The sequence below is a fragment of the Grus americana genome, chromosome 2 (genome assembly GCF_028858705.1).
Source record: "Grus americana isolate bGruAme1 chromosome 2, bGruAme1.mat, whole genome shotgun sequence".
NCBI lineage: Eukaryota > Metazoa > Chordata > Aves > Gruiformes > Gruidae > Grus > Grus americana.
The window spans coordinates 129,888,207-129,905,521 of record NC_072853.1 but is presented as its reverse complement, the minus strand read 5'-3'; the positions used below and the strand labels follow the sequence as shown (position 1 = coordinate 129,905,521).

At 37.3% G+C, this 17,315-nt stretch overlaps 1 protein-coding gene across 6 annotated transcripts in view; it reads right to left on the bottom strand.

Annotated features, from left to right (window-relative positions):
• Positions 1-17,315, bottom strand: part of TBC1D5 (TBC1 domain family member 5) — a 322,168-nt gene that overhangs the window by 112,912 nt on the left and 191,941 nt on the right. For all 6 annotated transcript variants that reach the window (XM_054815649.1, XM_054815645.1, XM_054815643.1 and 3 more), the window contains 3 exons: positions 16,325-16,375; positions 16,167-16,236; positions 9,854-10,026 (listed from right to left, as the gene is read on the bottom strand). In XM_054815649.1, the coding sequence (XP_054671624.1) occupies positions 9,854-10,026; positions 16,167-16,236; positions 16,325-16,375 (294 nt within the window). The remainder of the gene's footprint in view (positions 1-9,853; positions 10,027-16,166; positions 16,237-16,324; positions 16,376-17,315) is intronic.

The window sequence follows — 17,315 nt, the reverse complement described above, 5'->3', positions numbered from 1 at the left end:
GCATGTTGCAAACTTTCTGTGAGAATTATTTCTTTTCTTCTATTGCCTAATTATTCTTTTGTCATTTCTCTCATAGCTAAGTAAGACAATGAGGAGAATTCTTTGATCCAAGATGTCCCATATACTTCTAGTTAACTTTATGCGTGCTATTAAAAAAACCTAAAACCTGGATATCGCCAATTTTGCATGTCATTCCTATGTGTACTTGTTAGGGGAAATGGAATAACCTGCAAGGCCCAAGCTTAAACTCCAACAGCTCACACTACATTCATCGATGTAAGTTGTAAAAACTAAGGACTGTGTTTAGATGTTGTCTGGAATTTTGATTTAAGCACTGTAATGATATTTAATAACATACAACATATTACACAATTCTGCTGCCGCTACACTGCACACGTGGGTATGCGTACAGATTTATTCAAAGTATCAAAATATTTTTTACAAACTTCTCCACCTCTGCTAATAAAAACCTGGTAGCATTACTGGTAGGAGTAACAGCAATCAGGAGGAGGGAGAGATTCATTATGTTATATTTTATTACATTATATTGTATTACGAACTTAAAGGACAGAAAATATGAAGTTTCTTTTCTCCCTCCCCTTTCTCAATACCAAGAGCAAAAAAAAAAAAAAATTGCCTGTGTGGCATTCAAAGATTGCTGTACTGGACACTTTTTCAGACTTTGAGGACAAAAAAAAAAATATAATCAGAGAAAGCATGCTAACATGGTCCTAATTTCAAATAAAGTGATAAGAAGTAAAGAAAAGCAGATCATTAGAAATTACAGTTCACAATGTAAAGATCTATGAAAAGAGATGCTCTCTTATGGACTTCCCAAGCTGATGTTATATTGGGTGACGCCATTTTGCTTCTCTGAAATTTGGGAAGAATTATTGTCCTGTTATCAATACATTCCACTGCCTTCTTTCCTTCTAAAAAGTGCTATCTGGAAATTCAAGGAAGTCATCAAGCTGCAAATGGTATGTTAAGAATGTTTTTGGAGGAAGAAAATAGAAGAGCAGCACCCTTGGCTTTCTGTAAAAATTCGAGTGTGACTCATTCATTGATTTCAAAACATGTATTTGAAACCAGCTCCTACTCTTGTCTGCTTTTGTTCTTTTCTACTAGGCAATTCTATTTTGCAGTGTTGTGCACAGATTTTCTCTTCTTGCCAAAATCTGTGGGGCCTTCATGCTAAATTCTATAACTTCATCCTTTAGGGCCTCATGTTATTCCATTGAGTACAAGGGGTGATGAAATATTCTCATTATTTTTACAGTATTAGTTTGGTAAAATAATTGTATTTTTAGAAATGTTTCTCAAACATCATTTCTCATTCTTTACTCAGACTAAAATACGGTGAATTCATACAATATGCAAAAGTTACACAAAACTGTGCACCCTAATTAACAGCACTACTCTTGAGTGACCTATGCCTGTGACCTGTGTTAATGGATTTTATTCTTCAGATATGGCTGGCTTGCTTTAATATTTCATAGGATACTTTTAAAAATTCTTGCTCAAAACCACATCAGAACCAGAAAAGATACTCAAGGCATGCACCTATTTGGAACAAGATTTTTTTTTTTTTTAATTGCTGAAGCTTCTACAACTCTAGCAAGATGTTGAAAAGAGGTTCACAAGGTCATGGAGAACTACTATCCAGCTCATCCATTTTAAAAGTTAGGACAGTCAGTTGGATTATTTTCAGGGCAGGGCCTTTTCCTGTTGCACAGTGTTCCGACACTGCCATGTATTTATCCAACTCAAGAACTCCCAATGAAACCACTGTCAGAGAAGACCCAGAACACATAATCTGAATTATATAGGTTGTCTGCAGAATTCCCCACCTTTGCCCCCCACCCTCCCAAACCCCTCACCTCAGTCTGTAACATTTAGTTAGACTGAAGGGGGAAGGGAGCACTGTCTATAGGGGTAGAAATGGCTATCCAAGAACTATGCTCGGTATCTGAAGTGAAAACAAGAGGTAGACTGACTTGACTACCTGGTGAACTGGTACTTCTCTGGTGAGAAAAAGCAAAAAGGAAGCATTCTTCCCCAATGCTCACGCTATACTGCCTTTCATTTTCCAGATTAACTGCATTCTGCTGGGCAACCAGATGCCTTTAGAGAAAATGCAGACTGGCCATCTTCCTATAGAATTATTGTTTCACTAGTTTTCAACAACATTTTCAACAACATTTGTGATTTCAGGATATAATTTTCTGCTAAAACTAAGGACTCAGATGAAAATGACCCCAAAGAGCTAGATGATTAACATGCCCGCCTAGGCCAAGGAAGACTCAGACTGAAGACTGTGCTATCGTTTACGCTGACATCCCACACCTTAAGGACGTTCACTAACTATTGCTTTTTTCTCAAACGCAATTCCCTGTGATTCGTCTCCCCACCCATGAAAATCCAAAATGACCTAGTTTGTTCTGACATGGAGTAAGAATGAAATATTAAAAACTTTGAGGTTTTTATGAAATCTAACTCCTGTGCTTCCAACAGGCCTACACTGTGCATTTAAGCATTTCATGCTCATTTGTTTAAAAATTTCAAACAAAATTCTCTAATCTACCCACTTGATCCCAGTTGTGTTTGAAGATGACAGTATAACTTTTAAATTTTACAATTTAGGCACTAAATCGTATTTACTATCTCTTGCCATTGCTCTCGGTGAGGGTCCTCTTTGTATTCTAGCAGAGGCTTCTCTGTGTGTGGCTCTTTTTTAAGTGCATCGAGATGATGCAAAAGAACCAAAACATTCTCAGGGCGACCTTCTGCCTGTATTAGTCTTCAGACTATCTTTGAGTATTGGCTTTTATCTTAAAGACTGATGACAGGATGATCTTTCCCTGCTGGATGGTGCACATGGTTCTCTTCATTACTTTATTATCATTTCTCAAGGTATGTTTCACAGGAAAAGAAAGGGCATGCTAGTAACATATGTTTGCATGCCCATACTAACTTGATTCAGACAGACCAGGTAAGAATAAGTGGTGAGGATGAAGCACTGGCTAACCAAAACATGAATTATCCACAGGCCTGGATTCTATGGGAAAAGCTCTGGTTACTAGCAAGTGCTTAAGTCCAAAGTGCTGTATTTTGCCTATTAACATCATGTTAACATGGGAATGTTAGCAGTTTCATTCTGTAGGCATATGCTGAGCTAACTGCCTTCTGCAACAGTTACTTGACCTACCTATTGCCTTTCCTGTACCACCTTCCAGCATGAGTTTTCTAGACTAAGTTCTGGGTCATTGAAAGAAATAAAATGATGCACTCAATTAAACAGTACTGGTTAACCTGAACAGCTGATGTGATTTAAGTATAAAGAAAGCAAAGGAGAAGTAAATACTTGATATATGGCACCTTAAATTCCTTACTAGAGCAGAACTCCATTCATTGTTCTGCTTTTATAGTGAATAGCTATTGATTACAAAAGTAAAAGAAAAAAAAGAAAAGACAAAGACAGCCTTCCACATACCTGTTTCCTACCTATTTTCATCACAGGTTTCAGAAGATATTTATTCCATTTAAATCCACTGGTCTCTAAGCCTATGTATGTTTAATGCCACCAGATTTTTTTTTTTTTTAAGGGTCTGTGACGAAAGTCAAAATGGAAGCTTTTTTGCTCGTTTCTTTCCCAGATAAAGATAATTCCCTGTACTTCATATGGGAAGCACATCACCTGCATCAAGAAGCAACATAATGACAAATCTGCATTCCATCCTCACAGCCATCCAGTACTACTCATTATCATCTCAGTGCATAATTATGCGGCAGGAGAGTAAAACTCAGATGAACACTTTTGACACCTCAACCAATCCTTCATTCTGTTTATAGAGTGGGCTTTTACATTACGTATATGTTAAAATCTTAAGTCTAAGGTAAGACTAAAATACTATTTGTGACAGTCGGGGAAAAAGGATAAAATCAAAAGTTCATCATACTATAATTTTCAACTTAATACACAACAAGAAGTGGCACAAAATTGAACATGCATTTTTTTCAATCAATGAACCAGAAAGCTTTTTGGAGAAACTCAACAATGAGCAACAAATATCTATCATTTAAGAACATGAAAGGGTGAGTAGCCTCACTTCAAAAGGAAGAAAACCAGCTTCTAGAGTTACGTGCGATTTGCTTGCTGCCTGAAAATAAGATACCTACCATAACACTTCAAGAATTGTCCACATTTATTTGCACAGAGCAAAACCTTTGAGTCAGTAAACCATCACAATACAACTGGTATGTCAACAGTAGGTGAGGCGATCCCTCTCTCCATCAGAATATATTGTAGCTTTCTAAATTAGCTTCAGATATGTTTTCTTCAGTCACCTAACTTTGAACTCACAGGTTTCTTCTAATAATACTTTTTTACTATGCAAGATAGAATTCCTAGTAAAGTCTTCAGATGTCTGAGTCAGCCCCCAAAATCTTTATCTAAAAATCCAATAGACTGTATCTCTTAATTTGTGGGACCAACAGTGGATGGTAACCTTTCTTAGAAAGGACTGTTCATCTGGCATTAAATCCTTAGCAAGCCCTCTACTGACAGATAAGCTAGGATTTATATTCCATTAAAATCTGCTTTATATGCAATGCTTTAAGTCAAACAGAAAATAATTACTGGAAATCAACAGAAATACCAGTTACTAAATTCAGGATTAATTTGGTCCTGGACATTGAAATGAGAATTATTACTTTGTTCAGAAAGACTTTCTATTTGCTTAGTCTTAGCCATTGCTAGATACTCACTTCTTTTAATAGCAAGGCCAGATTTTGGTGGTTCCCCTACTACATGCACAATAGCTTAAAGTTGCTTTCATTGTAATTGCGGTCCAATTAATTGATGACACTGGATTAAAAATTACAGAGGAACAGTAATTGGACTGGACTATGCCATATATTATCTCTCACATTTTTTTGGTGAAGTGTGAGAATCTAAAATAAACCCAGGCATTCCAGATGAGCTGTAAAGCTGATCTACTTTTTCTGGAGATCATGAAGATTTCTTATTCTGATGACTAGTGGGATATCCTTACCCCCCCACCTTTTTTTTTTTTTTTTCCTGGATACAAAGAACATGATTTATGTTCCTTTACTGCACAGGTAAAATCCTTTAAATTCTCCCTCCAGAGACCAAGATGGTTACAGAAAAGAATACTGCCTGGTACCATAATGGCATGGGAGAGAAACTAAAACAGGTGGATGCCCCACAGCAGTGCTCATAGCAAAGCAACTAAGAATAGTAATAGTGGAGCAGCACATCTGCTGTTGACTTTGCTGTAGCATAACCTTTCTAATGCTATCTTCAAATCTACACTCGTGCCTAGTTACCCTGTAACTTAGTTTGCATCCTTCTCTTTTTTTTTTTTTTTCCTTTTTTTCTTTGCTTCATGAGGTAGGCTTCTTCCTGAAGTATAATTGTGGCATCAGCCTAAAGGGCTGAAACTGCACCTCCAACTGCAGCAGGCAGTACGTCTGTCTGACTGATCATCGTAAAGCCGAGTGGCAGCGGGAGGCAGTCATCGGCACTGAATGTTCTAAGGAGGCCTTTTTTGTACTGAGATTAAGCCATCATGAAATATTTACGCTCACTTCTGCATGCGCTTTATTGTCTGTTGGATGTGTGCTTAGAAAGAGTTTGCTTAACCAATATAATACTGCCATCAGTGTTATGATGCAGAAGCTCGGGAGGTTATGCCAACAGTTAATTTTTGTTCTTAAATAAGGCTTTTCACACTTACGCCTTGTCATTATCTTTGTGTGCATTATTTCTATACAACCGTATCATATACCTTTACATGATCTGGTTGTACTTACTGCATGCAGTTCTATGAGAATTTAATTTGATGCAATATAATTCACTTTGAAACCCTCAGTACATAAAATAAAGTAGTAATAATGATATTATGTGGGACTTTTCCAATTGATTCATCTTTTCAGTGAAATGTAAAAGAAGTCCTCTACTACAAATTACTATAAATGGAAGAAAATGTCCTAAAATACAGACATGTGAAGACTTTCTTCAAACCTCGTCCTTTCTCAAGCTGAGAGCACAACCTGCTTAATTTGCCACTGCAAACACTGGCCACTGCAGAAACTGCAGAATGGTTCTGCAATAATTATTTTGTACTTCAACATGAATTAGACATAAGGGTCAAATAAATTAACACTAGAATACCATTTAATCTAGGACATTAATCATTGTTAACTCATCTAATTTTACAATTAAACTGAATATTCAATCTGTCAACCCTTCAGAGTATCCAATCTTTTTCTTCAATCTTAGCATTTTTTTGTTTTTATTTAGAGAAAAGTTTATTACCAGCAAGCGTGTCACTGAACTGTTAATGTAATCAATTCCATTTTATTTTAAAACCATTCTTATGCTTTACTTTACGAAGTAGAAAATTAGATATGATTAGATAATTATTATAGTTTGGTTAAGACTGTACGCAATTCGCAGTACTACCACGAACGTGAAACAACGTTATTCTGCAAAACATTATCTTAGCGTTTAAAAACAAGGTAGAGACATGGCAAATAAAGAAGACTGAAGAATGATAAGGCACAAAGCCTTTATCTCTGTGTTGCTGTTCCATTTCAGCTGATATTAATAGCAGCTGAATAATTATCACAGGGATACGCAGCAGCTGACTGCAAGTGAATGAATGTGCGCGCTCGCAGAATTTCCAGCTACAGAAATTCCTGTGCTAAGGCTGCTACTTGTGTCTGACACCAACTTGAACGGCCAGAGCACGGGAGTACGGCAGAGCCGGGACCCTAGGATACCCTGCCGTACCTAGCAGGGTTCTCTTTCTGATCAGCAATGAAACGAGGTAGCCAGGCGATGCAAAGTCTGTTCCCTGATGCCCTCCAGAAGATAAAGAAACCCACTCCCTTGAGCTAAAACTTCACGAAATGTAAACCACCCAGAGAAAAGATTTCTCCTAAACTGGCAGCGCCTCCCAGCATGCAGCCTGGCACACCAGGCTGAGGCTAATGACATCGTGGTTTGCAGAGGAATGACCAGCGAAGAAAAAAATAAAGATTTTTCACGTTGATATGAGTACACTTTTCCACACAACCAGCATACAACCTTTGCACTACTGGACAGCAAGCAAAATTAATGAGTTGTACCGCATGTCCTGAAATGCCTATTAAAGTTGATTGTCTAAGCAGATAGGAATAATATCAAGAAATGCGTAACCACACTATTTTAAAGGACAGTTTCTGAACATGGAAATGTACAACAGCCTAGGGTACCTGACCTTCCAGCAGCACAAGTCTCCCCAGTGTCTGAAAAAATAAAAGCACTATTTGTAAACATCAAAGGTTGAAATCAACTGTATGAAAATATGAAGAGTAAGTAAGAATGGTTTCTACCTTGCCCCAGAAGGTTATAGAAGGACGCAAAGTATAAAATGCTATATTTTTAAATAAGTAAACTGTATAAATTGTTCAGGCTAGGGGAGACTGCCACTAAATACAAGCCTTTTGTGTTGACATTTAACACCAGGAAGACCATAATATCTTTTGAGGGAAGTTCCCAGTCTTCCTTCTACCATTTGTGTATTTTTTGAGTGATATCAAGGCTGAGAGATGAATATTTCTTGTTGGCAAATCCAACAAACTTCAGCAAAACAATAAACTTCAACAAAAAGCCCACATGAATTCTGCACTTGGCTTAGGTTTAGCAATTATTAATAACCTATTATGTTTAAGAAATGCTGTTTCTAGTTCAAGAAATGTTAAATACAGGAAAAGATCCAGCATCTGAGACTGTCAGCTGGCTCACTACGGGAAATTACTATTCTGAAGAGTTCAGACAGCATTAAAGGTGAGAATAATACAACACAGTCATGTTCCTTTCCCTTTCTTTTTCTCCTGTCCTCTATATTAAATTAGGAATCAGAGAAGGATATGACCTCACAGGCAACCTACTTTCCTTCTCTGCCAGTGCAGACTCATTCTCTATGATACTATCCATTTCTGAGAGCTTTTCAAAGTCTGTCTTTAAAATATTCTGATGGTTTTTCCTTTGTTAATTTTGATATATTATTTTACAGTCTAACAGCTCCCTGTTAGTAAGGTTTTCCTGATAGTCAGCCTCAAGCTCTCTCTCATAATTCATTCCCTTAACTGTAAATTTCTTTATTCAGATTCAGTTCTATTTATGCCACACCAGACTGCACTGTTCTTCTGTTATTATAATGTCATGTTTTGAGCTAAAGTCTAATTTTTTCTTTCAATTATTTCTCTTACTGAAGGCAAAATCGTACACTGAAGTGAATACCTACAGTACAAATTATTTTTGCCCCAAAATATCTGTTTGCAAATTTCTGAGGTTTATCTTATTTTATTTTCTGTGTGTTTTCATAAGCCTTCATAAAAAAGAAACACTGTCGTTTTGTTTTCCATGATATTTATACTGCCTACTTATTCATTACTACCCCTGAAGTTTATTAGAGATGCTTGCTTTCTTTTGCAGACTAGTGAAGATATTAAGAAAATACACAACTCTACACTGTGCGAAAAACACTGTAACAGGACAATCTGTCCTCTTCATACTTTTAATACCTTGAGTTTATTTGGCTTATTCTTCCTCTCCCTGTAACCCATTCCTATCAAAACTATTTAAATAAACTACATTTCTCTTCCTAATGTATGTTATTTGTAAGTCTGGGACTACTACTTAGTCTTAGTTCAACTCTTCTCTTGAGGGTATACTATGTTGTAGCATTTTTCCATTTCACTATAACATCAAATTAGACTTTAATGTTAAGTATTGCAGTTATGGCCTGACATTTACACAGTCACCTCTTCCCTCCCTTTCTACATTTTCTATTGAGTTGTTAAATGTAATTCACAATAACATTTGGAAATTCACACCTATAAATGGAACCTTTTTTTTTTTCATTTAAGGCAAAGCCAACCTTATTTTAAATCATTGCATAAAGTAAAAAAAAAAATTAAAAGTGTCATTTTTCTGTCACTGCAACTGCACATATGGCTTGCCAACTCTTTAAGAAATGATCAAAATGAATCAAACGTCTAGAATTCCAGGCAATGAAGGCAATATTCTTCCTCAAAACCACAGTCAATTTGCAGTTACTCACGGTTCACCTAAGTTGCACGCTCTGTACTGACCCAGACTGACCACAGCAGCCATAACTGCTTTGGATGCAACGGTGTGCAAACACGCGGATAACGCCACATCCAAATTCAGCCCTGGCGCAACAAGCCCTCCCGGCATGGGGACACAAAATACCCAACCAGCTGAACGGATCTGAGGCAGCTTAATGGAAAAAGGACTACCTGGGCTGACTCCGCATACAGACACTTTATCATCTCCATGCCCTCACTTTTAACATGCCCCATCACACCTATATTACCAGTATCCAAAAGCCCATTATTGAAATAGGGGAAAGTTCACTGATACTGAACTGGTGATAAAATTGAGTAAATAAACCATTTAATGCTAATAATTTTCCCCTTCCCCCACTTCTTTGTGTCCTATTATCCAATTTCTTCTTATAGGAAAACCACAGGTAGAATATGTACTCAGTTCAGTACGTACTTCATCACTGCACTGGGAGTCTTCATCAAGTTCTCTAATACGTAGCTGAACGGACTTTATCTGCATGGGAATGCCACTGTCACAAATACAACAGTGGGGTGTCATTGACTGTAATGCTGCCAATTGCACAAGTTCTAAGAGATAAGTACTTTCTTTTAGCCTCATTCCTCTAATCCCAAATTTAGGGGAAAAAATGTCCTAAAATAATGAAATAAAAATAGAAGGAATTAAATTAAATAACGCTTTGCAAACACTTACAGTCCATAAATCTGTGGAGCAATTTCCAGTCGGTTCAGATGCATGTACAGCTCAATATCATGTTTCTTCAGCAGATGATCCTGAATTTGGTTTACTTTTGCTACAATAGCAATAGATGGGCCCAAGTCTTGTGGCCTTGCAAATGGCATAGGTGTAATCATCACATCTTTCTCCTGCAGACACAGAAACAAGGGGGAAAAAAGAACATCCCATGAAGCTTTATTGTCTAAAGGGATTGTCTACAAGAGATCTGTTTTGTCGTAATCATTGGCTTCCAAATAAACATAAAAATATTAATAATTCATTTCTTTCCAGCAAAAGAGGAATCTCAAATATCCACTTCTGGGGAAGGTATTGTGGGATTCCCCTTCCCAGGCGTGCCAAGGTTCACTCCCTCATTCTGCATGACAATTCTTACGTGCGTGCTTTACTTTTCATGCTCTGACAAAGTGTTGACAGCTTTATTTTAGCTTTAATATCAGCAGTCTGAGTCAGTACAGAGCAAAGCAGATGAATGGTAACTTAGTAGAAAATATATGCCCTCAGAGGACAATAAATTGCATACCAAATAGGAAATAACTTATTTTTGAACAATCCTTTCTAAACAGGCTTCCCTTGCTCAGAAAACATGGTGGCTGTACCTCAAAATCTACACAGTTTTGATAAAGCATCAGAAAACTTTTAAAACAAAAAAGAAGTAGAGCAGTGAGATGAACCTGATGGTTAGAATGTAGCTGGCTGGACCTAAAGGTTGCGCAAACTGTGTCACGATCCAGAACACAGCACGCACCATAGAAAAACAGAGGAAGAAAACTACTGGAGTATTAGCATCCTTGAACCTGATACTGCTTTAGATTTGTTCTTCTTGCAAAAGAGTGATTATTGAAAAAGAGACAGAATGCTAGAAAGAAACGCGGCAAGTAATGAGCCCCACCGAATAGGAAACATGTAAAAAGGAGGATGAGAAATACACCAATCAAACCTATCAAGAGAAAGACTGGGGAAAGGGAAACGGAAAATTAAGCTGTCAGGAACAATGTTAAAATTATAAAAGAGGGAAAACTGGAACAGTAAGAACAGAAGATTTTGCAATGACTTTGTTGCAATCTCTCATCATGGCTCTCTGACCTGAAAGCTTCACTTAAAAAAATAGCTCTTGTTTTTCTACCCTTTTGCTCAGTATATTGATAAAGAAGCATTATCAAGGTCAAAGGGTTAATAATTTCAGAAGACTTCATTACAGCTTAAACTGTTGAAAGACACATTTACTTGGCTCAATACAGTGAAAAGCACATTATTTTTAACATTCAATAATAAAGAAAGGGGGTTTTGTTGTATAAACTATCCCCAAGGTTGCTTCCTATGGTTATAGTCCCTCTTCAACCCCATTCTCTCTGTATCAGCATTTTAAGAGGAAGAAAGAGAATTACCCATATTTCACAATCATTTACAACATGGTTTAACATTCAAGTGGGCAGCAAACACCTAATATTTTCTACCAAAAAGTCTATTTCTTTACATTGATCTCCTTTGCCTGAAATATTTTTTCATAATTATTCCATTTCTGTACTGCAGAAAATATGGTATGATGTTGAACAGTGATTTCAGGTAAAATGTTTCTATTTAAGGATGTGATTGATTATAAATTGTATCTTAAAATCTGCTTAATTGTTGCTTTGCTATGGCAATTGCAGCAAAGGGACTGATCTGTCTACTACAGTGTGGTGGTTTTGCCATGGTATTGTGATACCAAGACATATTCATTTCAGATGCCCTAGCAGATCACTTGACAAAAGCTCCCTCAGACTGCCAAATAAAACTCACTGAAATGGCATCCTTTCATTCAAAAATCTTTCCTCTCCCACCAAACAGAAATTTAAAATAAACCATCTAGCATCTTAGGGGCTAATGAGAAATGTTGCCACTTACTTAAATACTAAAGCTCTTCACAGCTGCAGGCACGTTGAGAAAGGATATTTCTCCTACTCTCTTTTTTAATTATTCTATTATCTTCTTTATTACCAAATTGGGCAGCCTTCTCTTTTACCATGATTTTTGTTCCTCCATTGTATGGCTATTTCCTACTGTTATTTCAGATCCGTTTCATTATTTTCTGGGTCACATGCTAGAATGCAAAATACTGAAAAAGGGTATCCACTAATCTACTGCCAATCTATACAGAAAAATCCTCTTAAAGTATTATATGATAGCATTGCTTGAACGTTAAATGCCAGTCTATAGTAATTTTTTGCATAAACATATCAATTTATCTTTGAAACTAATAGTCTGTAACTCTACATATTCATAGGCGATGCCTGTTCCATCCGTTGACACACATCTGGGGTATGAATTTTATTTTAGTTTACTCCAGTTGAGTTTAACTTCAGCTTGACCACTGCATGTAAACATAACTCTGATGACACGAAAGATCTGTATTTTTAAGCTTTTCTTGATTATAGCCCTAGATTCTTGTACAGAAATCTCAACATTAGGATCTTTCTACTTATTTGAACTTGTAATATGAGACTAGCTAGTATACTCAGATCAGCTTTTACATGATTAGTTGTCTGTGGGTTTAAAGCCATCTTTGCAAAATTAGAAGACTGACTCTTAAACATGGGCTCAAGTGTCAAAAGATTCTCAATATCAAAACTAATGCAAGCTTCCTCTCACGGAGGAGTGCCAAAACGGGAGTTATTTGTCACTTTCAGCATTTGTGCACCTTGGCATAATGCAGCACTGACACATTGCTGACTGTCAGACCAACTGACTATCAACATGGCTAAGTGCACCAAATAATATATGCTGGCTTGCCATTTTTAAAAGCATGAGATAAGTAAATGGTATCCATCAAAATGCAGTTCATCAGCACCTTAGAAATTAACCCCATTAACAGAAATCTTTAAAGCATAATGGAATCTGTTGGGACAGCAGTTGTGATCAATAATCAATGCCTTGACTGTCCATGCCTCCTGATTTAGTGCACTCCACCAAGAAGTTAAGAGGATGACTAGATTGCATATGACATGTCGTCTTGTCTCCTCTCACGCAATTTGGTTGAGAAAATGACAATACATTTAGTCAGTTGAAATTGCTCCAAAAAAATCAGATCAGCTGGTGTGAAAGAAACAGCCCAAACAGAAAGATGCTCAAATAAACTAATACAACCAAGCCTCCAAAATGTTTAACTAGAAATTGGCTGGATGGTCACACTCAAAGAGTTGTGGTCAACAGCTCAATGTCCAAATAGAGACCAGTGACAAGTGGTGTTCCTCAGGGGTCAGTATTGGGACCAGCGCGGTTTAACATCTTTGTTGGCAACATGGACAACGCGATTGAGTGCACCCTCAGCAAGTTTGCCACTGACACCAAGCTGTGTGGTGCAGTCGACATTCTGGAGGGAAAGGATGCCATCCAGAGGGACCTTGAAAGCTTGAGAGATGGGCCTGCGCGAACTTCATGAAGTTCAACAAGGCCAAGTATAAGGTCCTGCACGTGGGTCGGGGCAATCACAAGCACAACTACAGGCTGGGTCGTGAATGCATTGAGAGCAGCCCTGAGCAGAAGGACTTGGAGGTGCTGGTAGATGAGAAGCTCAACATGACCTGGCAAGGTGCACTTGCAGCCCAGAAAGCCAACCGTATCCTGGGCTGCATCAAAAGAAGCGTGACCAGCAAGTTCAGGGAGGTGATTCTCCCCCTCGACTTTGCTCTCATGAGACCCCACCTGGAGTGCTGTGTTCAGCTCTGGGGCCCTCAACATAAGAAGGACATGGAGCTGTTGGAGCAAGTCCAGAGGAGGGCCATGAAGATGATCAGAGGGCCTGAGCACCTCTCCTGTGAAGACAGGCTGAGAGAGTTGGAGTTGTTCAGCCTGGAGAAGAGAAGGCTCCAGGGACCCCTTATAGCAGCCTTCCAGTACCTAAAGGGGGCCTATAAGAAAGCTGGAGAGGGACTGTTTACAAGGGCATGTAGTGACAGGACAAGGGGTAGTGGCTTTAAAGAGATTTAGATTACTACTAAAAGGCAGATTTAGATTAGAGATTAGGAAGAAATTCTTCACTATGAGGGTGGTGAGGCACTGGAACAGATTCCCAGAGAAGTTGTGGATGCCCCATCCCTGGAAGTGTTCAAGGCCAGGTTGGATGGGGCTTTGGGCAACCTGGTTTAGTGGAGGGTGTCCCTGTCCATGGGGCTGGAACTAGATGATCTTTAAGGTCCCTTCCAACCCAAACCATTCTATGATTCTATGTGCTACGCTGTTTACAGGAGACCATCAGGTTCACCTCTAAGAATAGTTTAAATATGGATGTCAGTGAAATGTAGCTGAAATATTCAGATCAAGTATTAGGAACAGAGTCACCAAATCCTGCCACAAAACATTACCTACTACAACACGAACTGGAATGGCTGGCAGTCAATACTAATACAATTTATATATTCATGCATTTAGGAGACAAATGCTACAAGCAGTAAAGAGAGGCTAGGACATAGTGCAAGTATGAACTGTGGACAGATTTCTCTCATTAACCACTAGGGAATGGAGTAGCTGGAGAAGCTCCTCTAATGGCAATTGGGAGTAATGGAACCAACTGTTAGAGGCTATAAAATGTAACATGTCTCTCAGAGCGCATGCTTTCATTACTTCCTTTGTGAAGATTCAGACTTTATTATGTAGCCAACCCTCAAAGTCATGATTGTAAAAGGCATACATACAAGAAAGGATTATTAAAGATTATACATGTTTGCAAAGAACAAGAACAAACAACTAGATATTAATCCATGCGCTTTGCATTGTTAATTTTTTATGCCACGAAAGGACTGGAAAGGGCAATGTAAACTTTCACCTTCTACCCAAGCACTGCAAATCTGTAAGCAGATCTAGTTACTTCCCAGAATAAAATTCAACCTCAGACTTTACCACCTTTGTCACAGAAACTTGAACAAATACATTTGAATACACTGAATTCTGAAAAGCTACACTTTGTCATGTCTCACAGCTTTGTTGTCGGAATACAAGTGACTATGTAATAAGTTCGTAAAATCTGTATCTCATATGCTTTATCCTTAGTTACTGAGAATTATGTAAAAACCCAAATCCAAACAGTAATTTATAACTGTAGATAGCTTAGGCCAAGATGCCAGTGTTCCATGTCTAATAAAATACATACACAGATACATTTAAACATTTAAAGAAAATAGAAGCTTTTATGTGAATCTTGGGTGAATATCTTTTTCTTCAACAGACAGGCAAAACCAGCTCTCAAACTAGTTACAGTTTGCAAATACGGTCTGCAAAAATACAGTTTGCAAATACAGGGTTTGGTGCACATATGCGGACATCCAAGCTCAACCAAATAATTATTAATTTTTTGTTAACTCTAGATACTCATCCCATGGTCTGTGTTGAAAATGCTGAAGTGAATCAAGCTGGAACTAAGTTTGGAGGACAAGCCTTTTAGGATATAATACACTGAAAGTCTTGGCAATACCTGTAATATGGCTACGTTTTGCTAGAGCCTTCTGCATACACTCCATCACACAAATCATTTTTCAGAATTAAAACCAAGAGAGAAATGTAAATGGAAAGAGACAGGAAAAAAGTATTCAAAGGAAATCTTGAGCAATTGACTGAGGGAATTGTCCCTCATGTCAGGCATGAAAAACAGCTACAGGCAAGGACTAGATGGTGCCTAGAAGGTCCCTTCAAAGAAGAGTTCTGTACAACTAAACTCAGAACACAGAAAAAGCTTTTCTATGAAAAGAAGCAACATACTCTGTTTGAATACTCTGAGGCCAAGAAGAAAACAAAGTAAGGAAATGGAGGGATGAAGTCAGGGAAACACGCACTCTGACCTTTGATGGACAGCATACGATTAAAGTTTTGGTTTCACAGCAAATTGTTTATATTGTAAACAGTTGAAAACAATTCAAGCCTGAGTATGTTAAACACTGCCTATATGAATTTATTTAATGTGACTTTTGCACAGGTTTTGGGCACATAGATGAGCCTGTGACAGGCATTCTTTCAAATTCTACACAAGAACATCACTCATACATAGGAGAATCTGTGGTGGCACATTTGGCTTTTGATTACCAAGTGATCTTTCAACAGACAGAACTCTCAACTGGAAGACTTTCCACAAATGCTTATGACCAAATTCTGAAGAAACTCTAAAGAACGTAAACTTGGTTGAGCCTACTTTAACTAAGCTGTTTAAGAGAAGATGACTTATTAGCTTCAAATTACTTCAATCATATAAAAATCACATTTGCTTAAAAAAACAATAAATACATTTTAGAGCAATAATTACCTTCTGACTGTCATGTTCAAATGTTGAAAACCAATGTTCTGCAGTTTTCATAAGACGTGTGAACATTGCACTGAAGGGGAAAAACCCAGAAACTTGGTGTTAAATAATGTATTACAAATAAGAGCAAATTAAATGTAAAAGAAGTTGTTAAAACTTACTAGGCATCATGTTCCAGATATTCAGGATTCAAAAGAACTTTCATTTCCTCGCTGAAAAAGGCAACAGTGAACAATCCAAATGTGAATGTTTATTTTTGGTCAGTGTTCTGCATGTACTATTATGTATTTATAAGCCAACTTTCATATAAAGTGCAAATGAGAAAACTAGCCTTTTTAATTAAAAAGAGCAACTCCATTGAACAAATGAAGTCTTTCCTTTTTATAAAGATCAAAAACAAATTAGCTGCCTTGTCTGCACTACAATGAAGTAACCATCTAATTATTCCAAATAACAAATTACTGAATGTCACAATGTATTATTTGAATATGCTTGATCTAGAATAATTGATTGCTGCACAATCTATCACTGTTTGTCCCAAACAAAAAAAATATGGTTACTGGTCAAATATGCACTATCAAAACATTAATTTATTTTGTTTTAATAGCCTGTATTTTTATTGTACTTTAACAGCAATTAATCAGTGACAGCACCTCTTTTCCATCTACTTTGCTGCTTAGCTCTACTTTTTCAGTGGGGATGGAACAGAATGCTGTGCATAACACATGGTTATTTTAAGTTACTTAGCACTGAAGAGCATCTTCTAGGTAATTTCAGGATATCTAAGGACAGACATTGAATAAAAACACACACTTGTAAATAATCTCCAACCTTATGCTTAACTGCCTTTAGACAATCACATTGAGGAGTGCTAACAGAGGTTATATTATATAGTACATGTAATTAAATTGGCTTTTATTCACTACTGGACTCCAAAAGAGAGTGCAAAACGACAAATGAAAATAATTTATCTAAGTATCACAAGTGATACAAGAAGGCCACTAGTTTCTTTTTTTTTTAAAAAAAAAAGGTTTTACGTATAGAGCAAGGAAAAAAGCATCTGAATTTGGCTGACAATCGTGTGATATAATATTTTATACGTATGTGTATGATTACATGCACACACCCACAGTTTGAGCAAAATGGAGAATC